At 46.2% G+C, this 24,000-nt stretch overlaps 1 protein-coding gene across 1 annotated transcript; it reads left to right on the top strand.

The window, feature by feature from the left end:
• Positions 1-5,424: 5,424 nt before the first annotated feature.
• IRF4 (interferon regulatory factor 4) lies at positions 5,425-19,917 on the top strand. The gene is given in 11 exon segments (XM_005149924.3): positions 5,425-5,490; positions 5,492-5,593; positions 5,595-5,638; positions 7,185-7,479; positions 7,970-8,156; positions 8,910-8,998; positions 9,561-9,702; positions 11,667-11,774; positions 12,153-12,506; positions 16,213-16,325; positions 18,131-19,917. Coding segments are annotated over 11 exon segments (1,644 nt in total). The 3' UTR covers positions 18,275-19,917.
• The last annotated feature ends 4,083 nt before the right edge of the window (positions 19,918-24,000 follow it).

Below are 24,000 nucleotides of genomic sequence, written 5' to 3'. Positions count from 1 at the left end.
AGACCTTAAAGATCATCTAGTTCCAATGCCCCTGCCATGGGCAGGAAGAGCTCCCACTAGACCAAGTTGCACAAAACCCCATCCAACCTGGTGTTGAATCAACCCTGTCACACTTGGGCTGATAACAAGCAGGCCATGATCCAGAGCTGCCCTGTGGCCTTTCAAGGAGTGTAGAATGAGCTTTAAAAAGTACTTTTTGGCAAAATTGGCACTGTCACCAGCACCCTGCAAAACGCAGGCATGTGATCATGTGTACAGACACACAAAATCCAAGGTTTTGTTCCCTTACAAAATGAATAAATCTTAGAGCACCCCAAGAGTAAAGCCAGCTCTTGCCATTACTTTTAGACTGGAAATGTTAATGCTCTGTGGTTCCAGATGGCTCCTATTCTTCATATTCCTCTTTGGTTGGTCCTCTGGCTTCCCAAAGGAAAATCCCTTTTTTACCACTTGATTTCCCTTTCTGCCTCTCAGAGCACTTCGTGTTTCCCTTAGATGGCAGTAGTATTTATTAATTACCTCTTGTAATAGAAACAAATACACATTAGAAATCCTCCAGCAGCATTTGCCCCTAAGGATGTGCAGTATTAAAATGGATGTATCCAGGTCGTACAACTTTTCACACATTTCTGCATATTGAAGAATATGGTCCATAATTCAAACATGAGTTATTCCTTATTTCAGAAATCTGTTTGTAAGACACACTCTGCTTGCATTTCCTTTCCCAGTCAGCATGAGGAGTGTTGGAAAGCATCAGAAGCCAGTCATGAAAGGGCTGTTCAGCTGCACCCCTCCAGATCCCAGCTCCACAGTTTACTGTGGCATTTGGGAAAATGGAAATGTCATTGGGCTACTGGTGGGAAGAGAGTTAATAATGATCCAAGAATAACTAGAGATCACCGAAACCATGTGGAAAGATAAATAAGATGGGGGGTTGGAAATGAAAAAGAAATAATGGAAACGCCTCTGATTTAGGTGCAAGTATATTGATTACATTATCATCAAAAGAGTCTCCAGCATCCAGCAGACCGTGTTGCTGCCAGTGGAGCATTCACTGCCAGCAGTATGACATTGTAGGAATAAGGTCATTTGAACATTTGGCACTTGAACTTCTCCAAATGGCAGAGGGTGAGAATATGACCTTGCAGACAAATCATATTCTTAATATGGGAGCATGCCCATATTCAGATGGCCATGCTCCTCTCCTCCCCAGGGCAGGGACGCTTCTTTAGTAAGATATGTGCCTCTATATCGGCTGATACCTGGGTGGAACTAAGCTTAATGAAAACCCAATTGGTTATTTTTCCATATGAGCTGGCTATTTTTTGATTTTAGCACTAACACAGTAAGATAGCGGCAATTCCGAATCTGCATTTCCATTGCTTCAATAAACCACACTGCTCATGAATATGTAATTGTGAAAGCTCTTATTGAACGTAACCGGTTGTAGAGTGTGGAACTGGTTATAATCATAAATTAAACCTGGCTGCATCCAGCCCTTCTGATCTCTGAGGACTGCCTGGAATGCAAGGGTGTCTGTTTTCTGCTGAATTTCTATGCTCTTAATGCAACAGACATTGATGGTATGACCTTTCCCTTCAGGTGCCTGATGGGATTTGAGTGCTTTGGGCAGCAGCTGGCAGGGCAGTGATGCTTACACTGCTTAAGCCTTTCATCCCCCAGTTCCAGCAACACAGCCCTTCAGTGCCTGTTTTATAAAACAAACTGCATCAGCCCAACACTAGTTGTCCAAGGGCCTGCTGCTCACCCAGAAGAGCCTCTTTCCCCAAGGAGCGGGAAGTCCATAAGAATTTTGCTGTTGATTTCAAGAGCTGAAGGTGTCAGCCCAGGGTTTCTAAGCTGGTCTGGCAACCCAGCACTGGGGAAGAGCACTTTGCTGCTTCTGCACCATGTTGGTTGGATGCATGCACCAACCTTTTCTCTTCAAAGCAGAGAAAGGCTATTTAAGTCCCAGGCACGGGCTGATGTACGGAGGCATGATGGCAGCCTCATGAAAGGCAGTTTGAAATATTCTTGGCAACTAAGCAGAGGGGAAGTACATGAAAAGAAAAAACATTGAACACCGAAGCCACCCAAAATAATCACAACTGGACTGCGCGATGTTTCTGCTTAAAAGGATGTGGCCATGCTCATCGGTTTGCTTTATTTCTAGCAGTTTAAAATGACTGTGTAATTAGTAATATGGAAGTTATATGATTGATAGGCTAATAACTGTTTCAGGAGTCACTATTTTAAATGGAGGAACTTGCAAATACCCTCCCCAAAATGAGATGAGAGTGCTTATGACACCAGAAGTTACCACAACAGAGGATGCTTAAAATTGCCTGTTGCTACTCATGTGAGACTCCTTATAGAGTGAGTGCTTTGCTGGAATAAATCAAGGTAATTGGGAATCTCACCCAAATTTCCATGGCGTATCTGAATTCCATCAATGCCATCTGTGGCATGGCGATCTTTCTGTTGTGTGACTTGTGAACTCAAGTAGAGTTGTTGACTGAAGAATGGGGTTGTGAGGCTTTAATGGTGCCACTTCTTGGGGTCTGAGTTGGGCTTCTGTTTTGGGCAGTGGAGGGTATCATCTCACAGGGACTTGCAACCAGGAATTTGTAAGGACTTCGAAGGGAAGAAAGCGCTCAGTGAAAATCAGTGCCAATAGCAAGGTGCTGAGTCCTCAAACATCTCTCAAGGAAGAAGTTTTGGGGTAGGTAAGGATGTAGACAGGCAGCTGTGGGCTTTTCAAAACCACTTCTAGGGGCTTGACCCACTTCTGAAAATGCATGTACCAATGTCACTTGTCAAGGGCTTCAGCACAAGCTGTGCTGGCTTTCTCAAGAGCCCTGGTCAGGGGTCTTCACCCAAGGCTAGAGCTGGACAGCTGGGGAAGGAGCCCACTCACAGCTGCACTTTCTGCTCACTGGTGGGTCTGCCCTGGGATGCAGTGAGTGTGCAGGGACTGGACCTTTACTACCCACTGGGACCTGACACTGCAAGCACATTCCTACTGGAGCTGCAGGCAGCTGGATATCCAGTGTAACCAGCACAGCCCTCCCAGTGCAAGAGTGTTTAATATGTCTGCCCTTTAGTTCAGCACTGCACCTTTCAGTAGGGACCCATTTCAGAGAGCCCTGGGCAGCTGGTCTGAGCTGACATCTCTCTTTGCTTTCTGCCTTGGGTGCAATTCCCAGGTGAGTCAGCTGGGACTTCAGAAGAGTTTGGTGAAAACAGAAGCCAGCTTTCTATGTGCTGAGGGTTTGTGAGCGACTGTTGAGAAGAAACAGTCATTTTTCCTGGCATGCCTTTAGTCAGTGTGACCTTAAGAGTGTGAAAAACAGGGGCCCAGTGGTGACTGCCGTGGTTAAATAGCAGCAAGCGCGCTTTCACAAGAGGCCTTCAGTCATTGACACAGAAAACTTCCATGAAGGCAGTGGGGCTTTTGGGTAAGGTTTGAAGGGTCAGGCACTCGCAATGGCATGGAAATCACTAGAAACAGATGGCTGTGTGGTGCTGTAAGTGTTCTGACCACCAGCAAAGTCAGCTAGGGAGGAATTGTCTCTTAGCATATGCAAAAAACTCCCAACGAATGTTTACTGGCATGCTCCTGCAGCATTTAATGCAGACACCGCAGTTGTGTTATTGATCAGAGTTTTCTATTTTACAGACCAAAATGGTGGTCCTTCATTTTTTTAGCTAATAATTCTCATTTCCGTCTTAAATGGAAATGGCTGATGTCCAGAAACCCCCAGTAACAAAGTCAGCAAAGCTAATTAGATTAGCATGTCTCACTCATGAGAAGACTAACTTGCAAAGGCCGAGTGTATGCAGGGAGCTGGCTTTAAGCATCCCCTCTGACATTTAGGCAACTGGAGACAGTTTTCTGATAGAGTTCTTGCTGCACAAGGACAGTACCCAACCACCCAGCCAGGCAGTTTCCCACATATGTATGTTCTGGGGTTTTTATGATTGACTTTCTCCTCTCTTAAAGATTTCTGAATTGTAATCTACCTCTCTATCTAAACATGGATGTCTTTGGACAAGAACAACTATTCTGCATTTTGGTTTTGTGCTTTTGGGTTTTTTTCCTCTGACGGATTTTGACCTAATGCAGATCAAATCCGCATGTTTCACTCTGGCCCAGAATTTGTTGTCTTAGAAGCTCCAAAAGAGAGAATGCATCAAAAGTGCTATATTTCAAGATGATTTTATACCTAATGAAGTTACAGTTGGTGCCCTGAGTACCACACAGTTCCATAGGGATCGAAATTGGATTTTTAGAAAGCCTTTTGGATGCGTTTTGGCAAAGCTGTGGTTGCTCGTCTTGGTTTATGGTGGCAGTCTCCCCCAGTCTCAAAGATGTATTTTAATGTTTCAGAGGTGCCTTAACTCGTGACTGGGAAGACTTAGGATAGGCACTGCCAATTCTTTCTTTAGAGGATGAATGGTGTGTTACATGCCCGATACCTAAAAACACCCGCACTTCTCACTTCTCCCTTCAAAACGTGGTGATAATTACATTTAAATTTCAGAAGATGGCGTTGAAGATTTGCAATTAATATCCTAAACTCTGCGTGCACCCTCCGCTCCGGCGGCCTGCCAGCACGGTGCGCAATGACTGGTTTCTTGATCTGATACGTTACAGCAGAAAGGATGTGGATGTGTGTTGGAGACGTTCAAACAGAACAAGAAAGTGCCGTGGTACCAAACACGTGTTTGAAACCCGAAAGACTTTTATGCGAGCCGGGAGCTCGCTCCTTCAACCCTCCTTCCCTGGCTCCCACCACTCTGGGTCAGGGGATCATCAGGCGGGCTAGCCAGGGTCACCCACCAGCCAGCCCGGCTCTGGGGCTGGTACCTAACACGGGCTTTCCCGGGGCAGCATCCCCTGAACTCAGTGGGGGGTGTTACCGGCTGCCCTCGGCTCCGGCTGCCGCCGCCTCGTCGGGGCTCGCTGCCTCCCACCTTACTCCCCTTTTCACGGCCTGCAAAGCACAGGGTGGGTTAGCCAGAGGAGAGCCCGAGCCTGCCGGGTTTCCTTAGCCCCAGAGGTGTGTGCTCATACCCCTCCGCGATCCCGGCTCGATAGCCAGGACAAAACCGTGCTGGGTGGCAGGGGGTCCCTGGACGTGGGTGCGCGGCGGGATGCTCCCACCGTCCCCCAGAGCCGCTCCGGGGCCCGGCCGGAGCCAGCTACCAAGTTTGTGGTGGGTGTAGCTCGCTGGGTCTTTTACAGTAAAAGCCGCCTGGCTGTCACAGGTAAGAGTTTCCCCAGGCTATTTATGTACGTGTGTCTGTCTGTATAGACTTATAAAAAAACCCACCCAACGCGGACGCAGAGAGGGCGCCGGGCTGCGCCCCCCCCGCCCGCGACGTCTGTTTACCAGCAACGGGTATGTGTCACTGCCTCAGATGTTTTCCAGCTCACAAACTCCCCGCTCCCCTCCGCCGGCTCCACCTCCGGGCCGGGGCCCGCCTTCCCCCCACCCCCCCACCCCCCCGGGCACGACGCCCTCCATCATATAAAGAAACTTCCCGGGGCCGCTGGCCCAGTCGCGGGGTGCCCCGTCTCAGCAGCCGCCTCGGCAGCCGGCGGCCCCTGTCCGCTCCCAGCTCCGCCACAGAGGTAAGCGCCGGCGGCGGAACACACCGAGTCCCCCCCGGTCCCTTTCCGGCCCCTCGGGCCGCCGCAGCGCTCCGCCCGCCCGGTATCTCCGGCAGAGCGGGACCCGACGGGTCGGGGAAGACAGCCAGGGATGGGTGATGCAGGCACCTCGGCTTTCCCCCGGGGTGCGCTTCAGCCGCGGCTGTCGGCACCTGAGCGAGCGGTGTGGCTCTCTTAAATTATTGTTGTAGGATTTCCCCCCTAATTTAAAGCAGAGCAGTAATTAATACCTGCCCCGTTTTCTGCTCCCGAGGGGAAGGCACGCACCAGCCACCGGCCCTGCCGGTTCCTCCTGTCCTGGGGAGGGTCGCGGGAGCCGGTGTGGGGGGATCTACTTCATGCTCTTGCTAATGGTGGGGAAAGCACTTTTTGGAGGTCTCTGCATGGGTTCCCTGCATAGGGGATCCGCGGCCCTGGCCACCCTCAGGCACCCTGGGGAGAAGTTTGGGGACCGGGTTTGGTGTCTGGGGGGATGCTACCGGCTGAGGAGGGGTGTCAGGGGTGCAGAGCTGCCTAACTGCCCCCAGTAGTGTGCACTTGTCAGACAAGGCTCTCTCAAAGTGTCTGTGTATAGAGAGAAGCAAAGGCTGTGGGTGAGGAATCACTTTACGGGGTGGGGGGAAGAACCCACCAAACTAAGCTTTTGGGCACCTTTTCAGCTCAGGGAGACAAACCTGATGCCACGTCCCCATCACTGGTGTTGAGGTCCTCATGCTAGAACCTTTCCAGTGGATGCCCATCACTGCAGAGCTGCGCAGCTCCCAGGGCTCTGCACGTGGGTAGGGCTCTGTGTGACTGCCTGCAAGCTCCCGTGTGCCTGGGGAGAGTCAGTGCCCTTATGCTGGGCTCTGTGGGTTGCTGTCTTTCCACTTTTAGGTATTTGCTATGTATAGATTTGAATGTTGCTACATATGCGTGCTGGGAGCAGTTGGAGGGGTAGATATGTATAGGACATCATGTGTTCAAATGTGTCTTGCGTAAGTGAGCTTGTGAAAACTACTTTGATGTTATAGTTAGATGCCGTATAAATCATGACTGTACGTGAAGCTCTCCAAATTGCATGTGCGTGTCTAATGTTACAGATGTGCACTGTCGTGTGCATATTTGTATGCCATTTTTTTACCTTTTTCACGAAAAAGTAAAAAGCCTAGTTGAACTCTGAGCAGGACAAGGGGTTTGTGCCTTATGTCACCTGTGATGCATATTTCAGCAGCCCCTGTATGTTGATGCAAAACAGTGTCGGGACAGGGGGGAAGTTTGTCAGTCTGCAGCACCAGTGGTGCCTGGGGAAGGCTGGGGAGACTGTTCTCAGTTTCCTGAGGCTCTGTACTCTGTTTCCCGGGGCTCTCCTGGAGCCCCCCTTCATTCTGTAGCTGCTGCTTGGGGTGATACATATGGTACCAGCGACTGGGAACTGCTGGCCAGCCGCTACATGGGGACTTAGTCCATTACCTGACCTGTGGGTTTTCCTCTGCCTCCTTCCTGCCCTTCTCCCCCTCCTCTACAGCCCCCCAGAGAGTTGGTGCTTGTGTGTGTGTGGAGAGGTGGGCTTGGTAAGGCACCCCAAAACCTCCCACTTGACCCCTGACACGAGTGGCATGAACTTGGAGCCAGGTGAGTGCGGGATGAACTCGGTGAGCTGTGGCAACGGGAAACTCCGCCAGTGGCTGATCGACCAGATAGACAGCTGCAAGTACCCGGGGCTGGTGTGGGAGAACGATGAGAAGAGCATCTTCCGCATCCCCTGGAAGCATGCTGGCAAGCAGGACTACAACCGTGAGGAGGATGCTGCCCTCTTCAAGGTAAGGCTTAGCCTGGGGTCAGGGCTGTGGGGCACAGCCAGGGCAGGAGGGATGCCTGGGGGCTCTGCAGTGGCTCCTTGCCGTCCCATCCTTGCCACCTGGTTCTGCTGGGTGCTTGCGGCCGCCACTGCCTGACTGGTACCCCTAGATGTGCCCTGATGTCCCCATGTTTACAGGATGAGAAAGCCTGCTCTTTCAGGCTCTCTGTGTGGAGCTAAATGCTTGTGGAACTATGGCACATCCATTTCCATATTTGCCTTGGATTATTTTCTCCCCTTTCTTGTGCCTGGTAAACTGTTTCCTGCTTTACTGTGCTCCATTTTTTGTTAGCCTAATCCTGCAGGGAGTAAATTCATGCACATATAAGCACAGATATAGATGCTGTTTCAAGCATTGTGGACTTGTACCTTGTAGTTGATTATTTTTCTTTTTTCTTTTGTTCTTCTTTTTTTCTTTTTCTTGCTCTTTTGATTATCTGAAATGTTTCCAGGCTTGGGCTCTTTTTAAAGGAAAGTTCAGAGAGGGCATTGATAAACCAGATCCCCCTACCTGGAAGACAAGATTAAGGTGTGCTTTGAACAAGAGCAATGACTTTGAAGAACTGGTAGAGAGAAGCCAGCTGGACATCTCAGATCCCTATAAAGTGTACAGAATAGTGCCAGAAGGAGCTAAAAAAGGTAAAGCATCTCAAATTCCCTGTATAACAGGGTGTGAATATGTCTCATTGTAAGCACATGAGGACTGAAGTGTGCTTGTGTGGAATGGCCCTGTGGTCTTTTAAAGTCTTTTAAGGAGCCAGGATGCAGGGCTCAAGTGCAGCTTGTTCTGACTTCAGAGGCCGTGTCTGCAGGAGGACTGCTGGCATTTGAGATGGAGTGTTGAAAGGGAGCCCTTGCAGAAGATGCAGACAGGCACCCTGCACGTCGCTGGGGGAACTGCTCCTTCAGCTGGAGCCTCCCTGCCAGTTCTGTGTAGTGGGAGCCAAGCAAGCGGCTCAGGGGACAGGCAAAAAGGAAAATAAATGGCTTGCTGGATCTAGGTTTTGAATACAGGGAAGGGCAGAAGTGATTTGAGCAGCAGCTAACTGCTGGGAGCAAGGGGTGCTCAGCCTGCAGCCTCCTGGGCAGAGGCCAGGGGCAGTGATAGACAGGGCTTGCAGAAGGCAAAGACATGGCAGAGCCTGGGGAAGACATCATGGGACACTGGGCATGGCCTGGCAGCACCTTCCTGTGAGGCACTGAAGAGCCTGGCACGACTGGAGCTGCCTGCAAGCGAGGGCTGGGAATCCTGTCCCAAATGGGTGCTAGAGGGCACTTTAGTCCTCTGCTTGGTCAAAGACAGGCTGTATGGATTTGTCTTCAGTGTGCCAGTTTTGGGTTTCCTCAAGATGTGTTTGACATCTTTTATTTTCATCCCTCTGGTGAACGTAGGTGCAAAACAGATCAGCATGGAGGAGCAACCGTTAATGATGAACCACCCGTTTCCAATACCATCTCCTTACACTTCACTCCCATCTCAGGTATGGCATCGGTTACACATTTCACTTGGTGCTTGTACATTGAGCAGCATCATTTCTGTGCTATGTGCTGTGTCTGTCTTTGCTGGCGTGGCTCTCTAGTTCTCTCTGGGAAGAAACTTTATTATGAAAACTGAGAAATCGAGAAGCAATTTTTCTAATGTCATATGAGGCCACAGGGCAAAATGATTTCTCTTGGTGTTGTTTATCCCTGAGTAATAGCTGTTTTCGGCTGGATGATAGATATTAGTGCACTGCCATTCTCTCAATGCCAGAATGTGAGCACCCAATGAAGCCTTGCTCTTCCAAGCAGACATTTACCAGCAGTGCTTTGACTGCCTTTTGTTATTCCACCCTGCTTGTTATTTACACCAGTGGTGAGAAGTTCATTTGGAAGCCTCATTGGTGGTGGTGGCAAGGTGCCAGGCCTGTAGCCTGGGCAGTGCTTAGACCTCCATGGGCTTTGGCAGAGAAAATCAAGGAGCTGAGATGGGAAAGCTGATGTAATGCCTAGCATTAGTTTTGACAGCTGCTGAGTAAAAGAATATCTCATTAAATTGAATAGGTACCAAACTACATGGTGCCCCATGAACGGAACTGGAGGGAGTTTGCCCCAGAGCAGCCACATCCTGACATCCCCTACCAGTGTGCCAGCGTCCCCTTCGCAGCTCGCAGTCACCACTGGCAAGGGCCCGGCTGTGAAAATGGTAAGACCCTCCTGTTTAGGGTTGCTTGCTGAGGTTGGTCACCTAGAAGGACCGCAGATTTCAGGTTTCTTATTCGTGGCTTTGATTGGAATTAACAGAAGTAGCTGGTTCCTCTCAAAAGGAGGGTCATGCTGTCCATGGCAAGAGCCTTTGTCCTGGCTGATGCTTTCATTGCCACCATATGTGTGGTGGCAATGTTCTGGCATACACAATGCTCTGAGTTGATACAAGTCAGCCCCCCAAAGTCCTCAGTTGTCTCAAAAGCCCTGAGCAATAAGAATTCAACCAACCCGCTGCTAAACCTCAAATGGGAACATGTGTTCTTTAGCTTTGCTTTCTGATTTTGGATCTTTTGAGGCACACATCAGTGAGGTTTTCCCTCCAGCCTTGTGGATTAGAATGGCATTATTCTCCCAAGAGGAAAGATGAAATTATTACTTTGCTGCAGCAAATGGGACAAATTGTCATGGACTGAGTCTTTCTTGGGGCTGGTACAGCAGAAACAGAATAAAGGAATGTTCCCTTCCCCAGAGATCTCACAGTACTAAAGCCTAACATAATCATGACTTTCCAAGCTCTGCATCCTAAGGAAAAAGCCTGAATTGTGAAAATGTGCAGTGCTAAAGCCTGCAGGGGATAAAACATAAGAGAAAGGGAACTGTATGCTGTAGACCCTTGCAGATAACTCAGCTGACAATGCAGGCATTTGTGTTGTGAGGAGAAGGAGCTGGTTCAGAAGGGCAGGAAAGGATGGGAAGTGAAGAAGTACTTCTTAGAGCAGATACTGCATTTTCAGAGGACAGCTCTCTAGAGGTTTTGGTGCAAATCTTTGGGTCTGCTAAAAAATAAATGCTTAGTGCACTGCAACACTTGCTGGCAGCATATTGGAATTACTAGGCACAGTCATTTGCTATTTGCTAATAAAAATGTGAGGTAGCAACTGGATGAACTCTGCCCTGAAGTACATCTTCTGCAGCAGTTAAACACAGGTATCTGAATTTGGAGGCAGTTGTTGCTGGCTGGTATTGGGTTTCTCCCTGGGCTCTAAAACGTGCTTAGAGGTGCAGATATTTTGTGTCTGCATTGCTCCAGTTCCTGATCGTGGTGGGTTCTGCCACTGGGAAAGGTAGGGTGCACTTGTCTGCAGGTCGCTTGCATCATCCTCTAAAGACTTCTATTGACATTAAGAAACAGAGGAAAACATCAATTTTCCATGTTGTAATCCAGTTAAAGAAAGGCATCTCTTGAAGCAGTTTGCTAGGAGTCCTGGTAATAAACCCCTAACAATCTCCTGTACACAGTTTTCCTTCACTACTTTTTAAAAGAGTATTAATTCCAGCTTTATTGTTATACAAGTCTTCGTAAAATTCTGTAGATGAAATGAGCTGTTTTATCAGGCTACTTTTAAGAGCAGTCTAATTAAAGTCTAATTAAAAATGCACATGATTTCTGTGCTCTTATTACGCTATTATTCTATGCTATTATTCTATAATGTATTAAAGAATATGTTCTAATGTATGATTCTGTAATGTGTTCTAGAATAATATGTATTATAGAATAGTATATTAAATACAAAATGCATCCTGTAAAATTAATTCTATCTGTATTTATTTATATTTATATTTATGCACATTCTATAACATAGAATAATACATTAGAATAATAATTAGAATGATGTATTAACCTAATAACAATATGTTAGGTGAGTAGGAAGGACTAGGAGGAATACTGAAATGTTAAGGGGGTATTTCATGCAGACCCAAATAAAAATGCTCAAGTCATGTCTGATAGATTGGTAGAGTTGCCATACCTGGAATAATTGGGAAATAGATCTATTTTAAGAAGGGGAAAGAGAACATTCCTGGTAGACCCAGCAAATTTCGCTTTTGTACCTCTATGACCTCTGCCCAAACTTCTCTGTTAGCTTTTAGGCAGCTGTCACTGACTTTTGTTTGTGAAAACAGGTTGTCAGGTGACAGGAACCTTTTATGCTTGTGCCCCTCCTGAGTCTCAGACTCCTGGCATCCCGATTGAGCCAAGCATAAGGTCTGGTGAAGCCCTCGCCCTTTCAGGTAAGGTCCGTCACCCCCCGGGCTTTCTGAGGAGCTGGGCAAGAGACTCCCACTTCTGACTTGTCCTGGCACCATCTCTTCTTTCTGATGTAAAGGAAAGAAAAAAAGGAACCTCTTTAATGAATGGATTTGGTGTATGGTCTTAAGCCAAATTTCCACATCAGTAGCCCTTATTATAAAATGAGGCACCATTAATGCTGCCATACCCCAAAAGTATTTATTTCTTTATATGATTTTTGCTAATGTGAGCTTCTGGGTGGTTGTGACAACCAGGCTCAGATATCTCATGCAGACTTGTCTGTTGGCCTTAGTACAGATCTGAAATGCAAAACATTCATACTAATGTATCACAGTGATTCTTCTTCTTTCTCCTTGTAGATTGCCGACTCCACATCTGCTTATATTACCGTGAAATACTGGTAAAGGAGCTGACAACTTCTAGTCCTGAAGGCTGTAGGATATCCCATGGCCAAAGTTATGAGGTCAGCAGCCTGGACCAAGTTATCTTTCCTTATCCAGAGGATAATGGCCAGAGGAAGAACATAGAAAAACTACTGAACCACCTGGAACGAGGAGTAATACTGTGGATGGCACCTGATGGCCTCTACGCTAAGAGACTTTGCCAGAGCAGGATCTACTGGGATGGGCCTCTGGCGCTTTGCAGTGACCGACCCAACAAGCTGGAGAGGGACCACACATGCAAGCTCTTTGATACTCAGCAGTTTTTAGCAGGTAATTCCAGCTGCAGCCTTGATATTGTTTCTGGAATGTCACCTGGTTGCTCTATGGGTGACATCTTTATGGTGAGAGCTTTACGGGAGTGCTCTTTTAATGTGACCTTATGAATTACAGTGAGAATTACACCTCACTTCTGGGCAAGCATAGTCAAGGGGTGGTTGACTTCTGGATATTCCTGTCAAATTCCGCTCTCTGTACATGTTCAGTACTCCTGCACAGACAAGCAGGAGTGGACTGATGCTCAGCTGGTGGCACCTAAAGCCTCACATATCTTTAAGAAGCATAAGGAGGAACCTAATGAAATAGTCTTTCCATAAACTGAGTGACAGAGGAAAGTGAATCCTGATCTTGGATCTGCTAGTGTAAGTAAGTTCTGGGTACGTCTGTTGTCAGCACTCGCAATGCTCTCAACTTGACCCAGAGAGAGCCTGAGATCTTGCTCAGGGTGTACAAACACCCTCAAGAATTTCAGTAGAAAATGTTCTTTTCAGGCTCTGCCAGTATGTGAAAGATATCGTGGGGGTAAAAAAGGAGCAGAGCTCCTGGAGCTTCAGGATTCTCTAATAGTCTTACCAAGGATGTGCATCACCTCTCCAGAGCTCTGTGGGAAGGTCTTGTTTTGCACAGGGTAGTACAGAGCAGGAAAGGTACACTTCAGGACCGTGCCTTCTCCTTCCAGCCTATGGAGGGAACGGGCAGACCCTCAACCCCACTTTGCAGCACTTCTGATCAGTTAGAGGGAGGAAAGCTCTCCACTCAGGGCAATTGGTGGGAGACAGTAAGTGTTCCAGAGGACAGCATGGACATCAGGAATACATATTTGCCTTTTTTGAGGTGTGTGGCATTGCTATATGTTAACTGTGTGCCTAAGGTTAGGTATGTTTTCCCATTAGAAGAGGGCACCAGCACTGGCATGACTCTCAAGACAATAATGCCCTGCAGAATTTAAAACCCCAAAATATCAAACCCAAACCAAGAGCTTTAGCATATTTTATATTCCAGGGTTGATGCACCATCCTAGCAAAATAGTCAGGCAAGAAATGCATTTAAAGAGAGAAATCTCACGTGAATGTGAGAATTGACAGTTAGAAAGGGGAATTTGAGGTCAGGGTATTGGCTTGCGCTTCAATCACATGCTAATTTGAAGACGTGTAATTCTGTCTCTGCTGATGGTTTTGGAAATCCCTTTCCCTTTTCTCAGGTGGTTTTTCAGATGTACTCTGGGTTCTTCCAAACGGTTGACAGGACATCTCTTTTTAGACACCTAACCCCAAAGATAAGCTCAAGCAGTAGTTACTTTTTCCCCCTCCTAAATTACATATGCACCAATGCCTGTGCAAACCCAAGCATGTGGTTGGAGTCATAGTCTGTGGTGTGTGCAAAGTGAGTTTTTTGCATGTGTTGATGCTCAGCTAGGTTTGTGACTTGCCATGGGTGAATCACATCTGCGTGTTAATTGAATATACTGAGATCCCAGAGTTCAGACAAGCATAGGGATCTCCAGTTAGGAAACTGGGCCTTCCCTGGGAAGAGAGGCAGGAGATCTTTACCAGGAGAGGAAATCTTGGACAGCAGAGAAAAGGGCAGATGCAGAACTGCTATGGACTACAGCTAGGTGGACCCCTTTGAGGAGCTCTATTCTGCAGTGCAGACTGCACCAGAGCATCAAGGCCTGTGTTGAGCAGCCTGTATTGCTGAGAAGGCTAAAACAGCACTAAGTCAGAAGGCCAGGTGGATGGTCTCTGGGGAGTACTGTGTAGTGAACAATAAACTGGGCTGGGTGGAGAGTAGGAGGAACTCAACAAGTGTTCAGGATTTGGAGAATTCCTGAGACCAAGTGAAACAGGAGGGAAGAGGAAGGTGGAAGAAGTTTGCTGTTATCGGTATGGTTGGACTGGCCTTTGATGGATCATCCTGCCTGGTCCTGTGGCAGCACAGAGGGAAGCAGGGCCCCATGGAAAATTTCTCTTCTATTCTGACATACCTCTGGAAAGTCCACAGCACTTTTAGGGGGTTCTGGTGGAGACTGTAGGGAGAGCTATGTTCTGTGTTCTAAGTGAGCTGTCCATTGTTTTATAACTGTAACCAATGGTCTCAGTAAGACCAGTAGTGCCAAACCAGGGCTGGGACACTCTGTGTTCTGAAAATCTTGCATTTAGAGTAGAAATGGCAGGAGTGTATTTTGGGAAAGATGCATTTGTTATGCAAAGTTCAAAGACTTCCCTTGTATAGCAGGGGAAAACTTCATTATAAGATTGCTTCATTATAAGACATTGGTTTTAATATTAATTTCAACTTTTTCCAGAAAGCATGAGCATAAGTATAAGTTAAAATGGAATCTTTACCAATCAACTATGTAGAAATACTGCATGTAACACAGACTTTAATGAGGATATTATGTAGATGGAATGTTCTCTTTTCTGGAAGGATATACAGTGTCTAAAACACAACACTGATTTTGGTCCCAGTGAAAGTCTCTTACGAAGGCCTCCCCTGCTATCCTTCATAGGGCACACTTTGACTGTTGGAATAATTATATCACTTGACATTTTTCCCTTTGTGCAAGGGAGTGGGTTAGTGAAGAGAGTGCAGAAGCACAGAAGATACAGGCTCTTTTGCTGGCTCGCTGCATGGCTTAAGTAAGGTCCTTCACCTTCCCTTGCCTCCCCATCCCCCTCTAGGCTCAGTGATGACAGTGGCTTCATGTCTGTGTCTAGCTGAGGCTGAATCTCATGCCTAGCAGTACTTTGAGTCTCTGGGCCTACTGAGCCATTGGCTTCAGTCCTGCTGTTGGGTGTCTGCCTCAGTGGGTCCCAGCTACGCTGGCATCTGCTCCAGAAGGTTCTGCTGTTGAGGCCAAATAGAAACATCAATTGGAAGACATCCCAGTCTGTGCATATGAAACGACTTGTGAAGCAAGGCAAATAGAAAATTTGCAGTTTTGTGCCTAGTTCCCCCTGATCTGTGGGAAAGTCTCCAAACTCAGTGTATTCTCCTTGCCTGACCTCCTTTATCCTCCCCTGGAGTTACTTCTCCTCCTGCTGTCCTCCAGGGTCATCCATTTAGAGTTCAGCCATCCATGAAGTCTTTCTTATCAGCCTATACCTGTTTTGGCTGGGACAGAGTTAATTTTCTTCATAGCAGCCCATGTGGTGCCATGGTTTGGGTTTGTGCTGAAAACAGTGCTGATAACATGGGGATGTTTTAGTTGATGCCGAACAGTGCTTGCGCAATGTGTTTCTCACTCTACCCGACGGCAAGTAAGCTGCAGTGGACAAGAGGCTGGGAGGGGACACAGCTGGGACAGCTGATCCAAGTTTACCAAAAGGATACTCCCTGCTATATAACCTTGTGGGCATCAGTAAAACTGTGGGGAGGCTTTGCCAGAGGTTGCAGAGTTTGCTGTTGCTTTGGGGACTGGCTGGATATTGGTTAGCTGGTGGTGAGCGATGGGAGTGACAGCTTTCTCCATCACTTGTTTTTCTTTGTTTTGTTTGTTTTTTTCTATTGTTGTTTTTTTTGGGTTTGGTTTTTGTTTGTTTGTTTTTACCTATTAAACTGTCTTTATCTCAACCCACAAACTTTTCCACTTTTGCCCTTCCAACTTTCTGTCCTATCCTGGTGGTGGGAGTGAGTGAGCAGCTGCATGGTGCTTGCCTGCCTACTGGGGTTAATCTGTGACATGTCTCTTTCTTCCCAGAACTGCAAGCCTTTGCTCACCATGGACGTCCGCTGCCAAGATACCAGGTTGCTCTGTGCTTTGGGGAGGAATTTCCAGATCCACAGAGGCAGAGGAAGCTAATTACAGCCCATGTAAGTAGGACTTCTGCTTCACCTAAAGGAAACATATTCCATGGAGGATATGAATCTGCCAGTCAGGCTTTTCTACCTTGTGTAGGTTCCGAGTGAGGTAATAAATTCCGTTAAATTGTGGCACCTTCCAGAGCAGGGTTGAATCCCCAGATCTGCCTAGGACTGACTGGTAGTCCTCAGTGGGGCTGAGGACCTGATTTCCCTCTCTGTAGAGCATAAGCATCATCTGTAATTTCTTGCATATCCCTTCAAAATCTAGAGCTGAAAGGTATCCTGGAAGAGCTGGGCCATACTGTTATTACCATTCCAGTTGCACAGCTCCTTGGGCTGCCAGGTCAGTGCAGGACATGGTGTTTTCACAACTGCTGCACCTAAACATGCTCCAGAGCCTGCATCTCAGGGACCTCAGCCCTTACAGGATGCAGAAGCTGCCCATGCAGCTTCAGGGTTAAGATAGCTGGGAGGCCTATGGGCTGACTGGCTACAGTTTGCACACACTAAAAGCTGGTCTTTCAGGATGCTATCTGAGAAAGGGGGATGAAACCAGGTACTTTCTAAATTGGCTGTATTGGCCCATAAAACCACAAGAGGTGATAATGCTGACATTGGTGACAGGTCTTACTGAATCGCTGGGAGGAAAACTGGTGTCCTTAATTATTTGAAAGCCCCTGTCCCCTTTTGGCTTTCCAGATTTCCATCCTTCCATTGTAGCATCCCCTCTCCAACCCCCTTCTTCAGCTCCTGACCTTTTGTTGTACCTTTTGCTCTTTCCAGAGCTTTGCTTCCCCCTTACCAGGTGCTTCTCAATCTCTTGGACTGTCCCAGCCTGTGGGGTGGTGGGGCTCCATGGTCCCACCAAACAGCTATACCCCAGGAGCTGTATGGCTTACCTGCCTCGCTGCCTTCCCGTCTCCCTCATGGCAGGACAGAAGGTGCTCAGCTGCCTCCAAATACAGATAAAAGGAAGTGAAAGGGAGTTGGTAGGCCTGCTCCAAGGCAGCGGTCCTTTCTTAGAGGTGGGAACCAGAGACAGCATATTTTTCCTCCAAACTGGTGCCCATATCTTAACATGGAGGGGCTGGCTGACCAGCAGGAGAGGGTTGTGGGGCTGAGTTGTCCAACCTGTTCATCCCCAAGGGTAAGGTGAGCTTCAGGTGCTTTTTCTCAGTGTGCAACTTAAATATTTGCTGTTAAGAGCCAAAAGCCCTGAGGTGGAACAGTGGTTTCTGAAGAGACAGAAGTGAAGGCAGTGTTAAATCATACAGATCTCTTTGGGTGGTTGAACAGATTCCTCATCAGCTTGAATGAACAGAAACAAGAGTAATCTTGGTGTTAGACTGAAGTCTGATTTCATGCAGAGTCATTTGGCAATGTATCTCAGTCTACCTGGGGGCTCCAGCATTTAGAGTTCAGTCCTCAAAGTACTTTACAATGAAAGGAGACTTTCAGCACTTTGCATATGCATTTGGATGACTGGCCACAGACATTGTGTGGCCTATATGCATCACTCAGGGGCTGGCTAAAGGGCTGCCATTGCTAGTACATCATTTGTGCACTGGTTGTGCCCTTCTAAATGAAAGTCATGGCAGTAAGGAGTGTGTGCAGTTTAGCAAGGCACCTGGCAGCAGAACAGGCAAGGCTTAGCTTAAAGCAGAGGTAGTGAGGCTACTGAGATAGTTTTCCTGTCCTGGTAAGCAGAACTGTTTTGTCCTGCCTTATTTTTAAGTTAGAACCTCTGTGATTAACTAAGATGAGGAGCATGAAATTTTGTCACATGTCTGATTAACATTTTGTCTGTTCTTAAGGTTGAACCAATGTTTGCCAGGCAGCTGTATTACTTTGCTCAACAGAACAGTGGACATCTTCTGAGAGGCTATGATTTACCAGAACTTGTGGCTAGTCCAGAGGATTATCACAGATCTATTCGCCATTCCTCTATTCAAGAATAAGATCCTCAAAAAAGAGTACTTTTAAAGGCACTGTAAGGATTATGCAGAGTGGAGGAGCAGATCTGGATCGCAATTTGGAGATCCACATCGCAGCTGGAAGTGTTCAGGGGTTCAATATAGGAAAGTGAACTAGGACAACCATATTGTATGATACAAATGACGGGTCTCCAACATTTGGATGCTACATCTCACATAGGTTCCACTGTTGCTGAGAATAACTCGAAACTGACGAAATGATTGCTATGTTTACGTTTGCTTAATGTTCTCCTTGGGTTTTGAGGACTGATTCTTACCGAAGACTTAAATCCAGCGTTTACACTGTTACATTTGCAGGGCTATTTATTTTGGATTACTGATCTCAGGGAAGGTACATAAATTTGCGGTGTTCCCAATTTGAAACTGTAGCTACTATAGGTGCGTAGCAAACGTAGACGGTTTGTTGAGACTAGCTGATACATGTAAGTGGTTATAAATCTAGATTCGTGTGATGCCTCTATTCTTGTATAGACTATTTCAGTGTATTTTTTAAAAACAATGCAATTCTTCAGAGACGTATTTTTTTTAGTGCCTGACTGACGTTTGTCCTGACAATTAATTTTGTTGCTGCCGCTGTTCTTATTGGATTAGCCCCCATAATAGCAGTTTCTAAGGTGATGCATTTATGGTACTGTGTTAAGAAAAGTGACCGTTCAACTCAAAAAGTACTTGTGAATTTAGTGGATAAACCACTAAAATTCTAGAGTCCCGAAGAGCAGGTTTAGAAATAAATTACATTTTTATTACAATTGAAAGCTACTATGCATTATATATATATGCATTAGAATTAAGTTGATAGACCAGAAAATAGCACAGAAATGGTTCTGCTAGCCCTTTTTTTATGTCACATGCACGAGCCAGGTTAAAATAAGCACTATCTTTGACTTATACAGAGCCAGCTCTGCTCTTTGTGTGCACTTGGAGCTTTCTTCCAGTGATACAGAAATGAATGTGAAGGGAAAGTTCAAGGAGAGCAGCCTTTGGCCTCCTGTATTAAGACAGTCAAGGAAATACCTGTTTTAACATTTGTTTTCAAAAATTTCACAGAATTTGACATGATTTGCAGCTTTTAATGGTAAGGTGCTGTTACAAAGTTAAAGAGATCTGTTGGGTATGCACGTCGGCGAGATTTTCTCGCTGGCGAGCAGACTGTGTGCTCTTAGTAGCTAGCTCCAGAACATGATCTCCCCATGCTTAACAGGCATACTTCACTTGACTTTCTAAATGAGGAAGAAAAACTGGTACTTTGTCTGGCAGCAGACTTGTCTTCTAGGGACTTTAAATTTATACATCTTAAAGATGCATACTCTCTTGGGATATATTATCCCCCTCCTTCTCCATAGTGCCAAGCAGAATTAACAGATCGTTTTTACTTTGTTACTTGAAGTGTTTTTCCTGGCTTAAAGATTTTCTTAGGGGAGACCTCTTTCCTAGACATGAAAAACCACTGCTCTAGGTGACCTTCAGAGCTTCTGCATATGCTTTTGGCCTCTGCGTACATTTTACTGAAAGGGACTGTTGTGTTCAAGCTGAACTGGTATGATACAAGTATTTGATGTGTTTTTCACTTTTTTTCTAGTGATTGTTGCTTCATATGCTCATAACGCTTCAGCTCATATCTTAGAATAAAGTCCTTATTCCCTACCAACTTGATTTGTATGTGTTGTTTTCAGTCATGGGACAAATCTAATACATATGATTCTGCACTGTGAACCTGGGCAGCACTGCTGGCTAAGTCTATGGGGAACTGTGTTCTAAGCCAAAAGTGCAGAGAAAGGTCAAATGGTAAGTATTTTTGCTTACGAAAATGCCTTCGACATTAGTTACAGTTAGTAGAAAAAGGGAAAATTAGGAGGTTGCCCTTTTGCTGTTGGCTTCCTGGACTACGGATGATGCAGCAGAGCACTGCAGCTAGGGATCTGGTACTGATCCTGAGGGCCTCTGGGGCTGGGGACCAGCCTGGTGCCTCCCATCCCAGCCAAGTACTTGGGGACCCTCTGACACACTGCTTGCTGGGTTGGTAGCTACTGGTAGCTACAGTTTCCAGAGTGCTTTCAAGTGGGAAAAGCTAGGAAAGGGCGAAAAGGAGGATGACAAGTGAACTAAATGGTTAAGAATAGGAGTGAATTTCATCAGACAGCCCCTGCTTACTGTAAATCAAGGTCCTGAGAAGGCTCCTTGGGTACAGTAGCATACAGCTAGAGCAAGGTGTGAAAACTAGTTGCCAGATTTGTGAAGTGTGAAGATGGGGGGGAGAGCATTTTCTCTTTACTTGGAGGCTCCTCTGGACTATCAAGGTGTGCTACTGGTTTTGGCTTTGGAAGGAGTTCTTAATTATTTCCCTTGAAGGAGAGTCACTTAAAGTCAGTGGCTATGAAGAGGAAAGGAGAAGAGTACCATGTTCTGGCCAAACATGGCTTGCTTAGTCTGAATGCAAAGAGATGCAGGTGAAAGACTTATTTTAACCAAAGAGGTTGAGATATTTCTCTTGGAGGGATGCGACGAGGGGAAGAGTGGAAGGAAAATCAAGCTGTTGAGTTGTACTATAAATTATTTTGCACATGGGGACTTTAAAGCCACATCTGACTTTTGTAACCACATCTTGCTCTTCCAAATAACTAATGGATACATAAAGTGGAGAGAAAAAAGGTGATCAAGAAAAAACCCTGAAAACATTTTCTCCTCTTAGTAGTTTTTTACAGTCACCACGTGAAAGCTTTTGAAGTAGTTCCTACCTCTGTTAACTTCAGTTTATAGTTTCTGAGGTCTACTTCCTTCCTGTTTTAATTTTGTGGCGTTATAAATGACATGTTTTACTCCTGTCAACACCAAAGGCATAGCTGTTGTGTTTTCAAGTGATTTCAGCGTGCAGTTTGTGTCAGTATTGGTTTCTCTGATTTTAGTACAGCCACTCTTAAAACCGATTCTTGAAAGGGTTTTGTGTCAGAGCTCTGCAGTTGAGGTACTTACATTCAGAATTTGGTTCTGCTAAGTGGTTTTGCCTACTGCTGTAAACTGTATTAGCCTCAGAGGGACTGTAGGTTAACCAGAAATGAGGAGATACATTTTAAGCTGAAATACAGTGTAACAGGGTTTGTGGAAAAAACACAGGATTCACGTGAAAACCCCTGTGGCCTTTTAGGCGGGCATAAGCATGCTGTTTACATCAGCGTTTGTCAGCAGTGTGGAGGTGGGGAAACACCACTCTTGGCAGAGAGCTTTCAGGAAAAAGCAAAGCATTTTCTCTTGCATTCTCTCAGATCATTGTCTGTGTATACTTGTAAGGAGGCTGAGGTGGAGAGAAAGGAAGAGGACTTACCAAAAAAAAGATGAAAGCAGCTAAGTAGTTTAAAACAACCGTATCACCTGGGTTGGTTATTTGTGACCAGCTGCTTGCAACTTTGGTCAGCTCCAAAGAGAAGTCAACAGGTCCCTGTGACTTGGAGCAGATAGGAAGTAGATGGTGTGCAGCTCATTCAAGCACTAAGCTTTCAAACGTGTAGCCAGGTAAGTGCATTCTTTTTGCATGACAGTGGGGTGGTTACATCCACTGCATCCCACAACTGGCTGCAGTGCTGGGCTACAGGTGCTAACTGCCCAAACGCCTGCAAAATGCTCAGTGGCTTGGCTGTATTGAAATGACAGTCAAGAAGGAGATAACTTAGGTGTATCAAAATAACATTCCTTGAACTATAGACATTGAATAGCTGATAAAGATGAGTTGCTGTTGCCCTTTTGGAAACTGGCAAGAGGTAAGGCAATCACCTGTGCTCAAGTGGAAACAGAAAAACAGGCCAGACGTCTTGGTTCTGGGCTTGGGTTTGTTTTTCCCACTTTGCACTGGCAGCCTGTCCCAAAAGCTGAGGTCTGACTGGTTCTGCACAGGGTGGTGTTTCGCAAAAAGGTGACAGTCCCTGTTTTCACCTCTTACATAGGAGTAGCTTCATACCCTGGGAAACAACAGTGATGAAGCACAGGACTTCATTCTGTAAATGTATTTATTGTTTCAGCAGCACCAGCGCAGCATGGCTGGCTCACACATCTCTGAAGGGCAGCTGGCAGTCTCCTGCTGCTCCAGTTACACTGCTGCCCACTGTCCCAAGACATGGGACCGTGCACTGGGGACTTTCTGAAATCAGTCTCCCAAGCCTTGTCTACCATTTCATGCTCCTTTCTAAAGACAACTCATGAGTAACACACAAATTTTGTCTCTGAAGCTAAGAAAACAGGCAGGTTTGGGTGACTTCACAGACCACACGTGATGTGTCCTCTGTGTTCCTGGGAAGTGACTTCATCTTTGACCCTTGGGCTTGCACTGTTTTGATATCAAAACCAGCATATGCATTCTTGCTCTAGAAATGTCTGAAATCCAAGAACTTGTGCATTCTGGCTGCCCATCCCTGCTTTTAATCGCTTTTCCGGCCAGGCAGAAATGATGTCCATGTAGTAGCAATGAAACCACCTATCACAGGAAATTCTGTGAATGTCCATATGAACCCTGTGGTATTAGGGCTGATACTTGCATCTTTGTAGCCAAAATGTACTTGCCAAGGTCTCTCAGCTGTATGAGTATGATTGCTATGTGTGTGTCACCCTGTGCATGTAGCACATTTCACCATTGCATCTTCACTATGTTGTCCACCTTGCTCCTTCTCACTTTCTTTGTGAAGAGCAAATGTTTAAATCTGGATCAGGCAACTGAAGCAATGTCCTGATTTCTTCAGGTCTGCAAGACACAGAATTTCTCTCTGAGCTGGTGATGGCCAGTGCAGCACAGGCAGAAGTCAGATGCTTTCCAGGTTCAAGCATTTCTGCTGTTTGTCTCCAAAACGCATTAGCCTGTCTCTGTCCATGGTTAGCTCCTATTCATGTATCAAGGGACTGTTTGTGTTATGTAGTCTTACACCTTCTGTTCCTGGTCTAATGTAGGTACAGCCTTGGTACACAGTTGTGAAGAAATTTTCTTTTAGTGGTGGTTGCAGCCATCTAGTAATGCACATCTAGTAATTGCTAAATACCTTGTAGGTCTAGGTAACACTTTTTGGCCCTCTCTTTGATCCTCTTTAAATCTTTCACTACACCAACAGCAAGATCTAAAGGCAGGCAGTGCTTCTTACTATTTACACAGTGCCAAGCGTGATGGGGCACCACCTTTGAAGTTCAGCCTCTAGAGAACAACACCATTCCTATAATTGTGAATAGGATGAAATGTGAGTCTTGCCAGTTGTGATTCTCACCCCAGAAACCATAACACATTCAGCAGAATATAATCGTGGCAATCACTTATGCTAGGCTTTCCCGTAGGAAGCGGCTGTGCACTTTATTTCAACCCCAGCCACCACATTCAAATTACTTTTTCTCAAGGAGGTGATTGAATCAGTTGTTTCTCACGCGCCTGTTGCAGCCATTCATAGCTCTCTTGTAAAAGCGAAGGCTGAGCATTTCCAGTTTCTAGCACGGAGCATCTAGCTTCAGATAAAATCACTTCTAGAGCTAGACACCCTGCCTTTTCCCTTTCAAACTTCTCCTGGGTTTCACGGTCTTTATGTCCTCAGAAACCAAAGCTATGGGTCAGGTCTCGTTACATCTCCAATAACTCATTTTCATTTCCTTTTTTCACACATGATCAAGAGGTTTAGCCCTCTCATGACTGTCCCCTCCCACAGAAAAACCCATGCGAGGAGTAGCGA

The sequence above is a fragment of the Melopsittacus undulatus genome, chromosome 1 (assembly GCF_012275295.1).
Source record: "Melopsittacus undulatus isolate bMelUnd1 chromosome 1, bMelUnd1.mat.Z, whole genome shotgun sequence".
NCBI lineage: Eukaryota > Metazoa > Chordata > Aves > Psittaciformes > Psittaculidae > Melopsittacus > Melopsittacus undulatus.
Note: the sequence above shows the minus strand (reverse complement) of the source record. Positions and strands in the feature narration are given on the sequence as shown.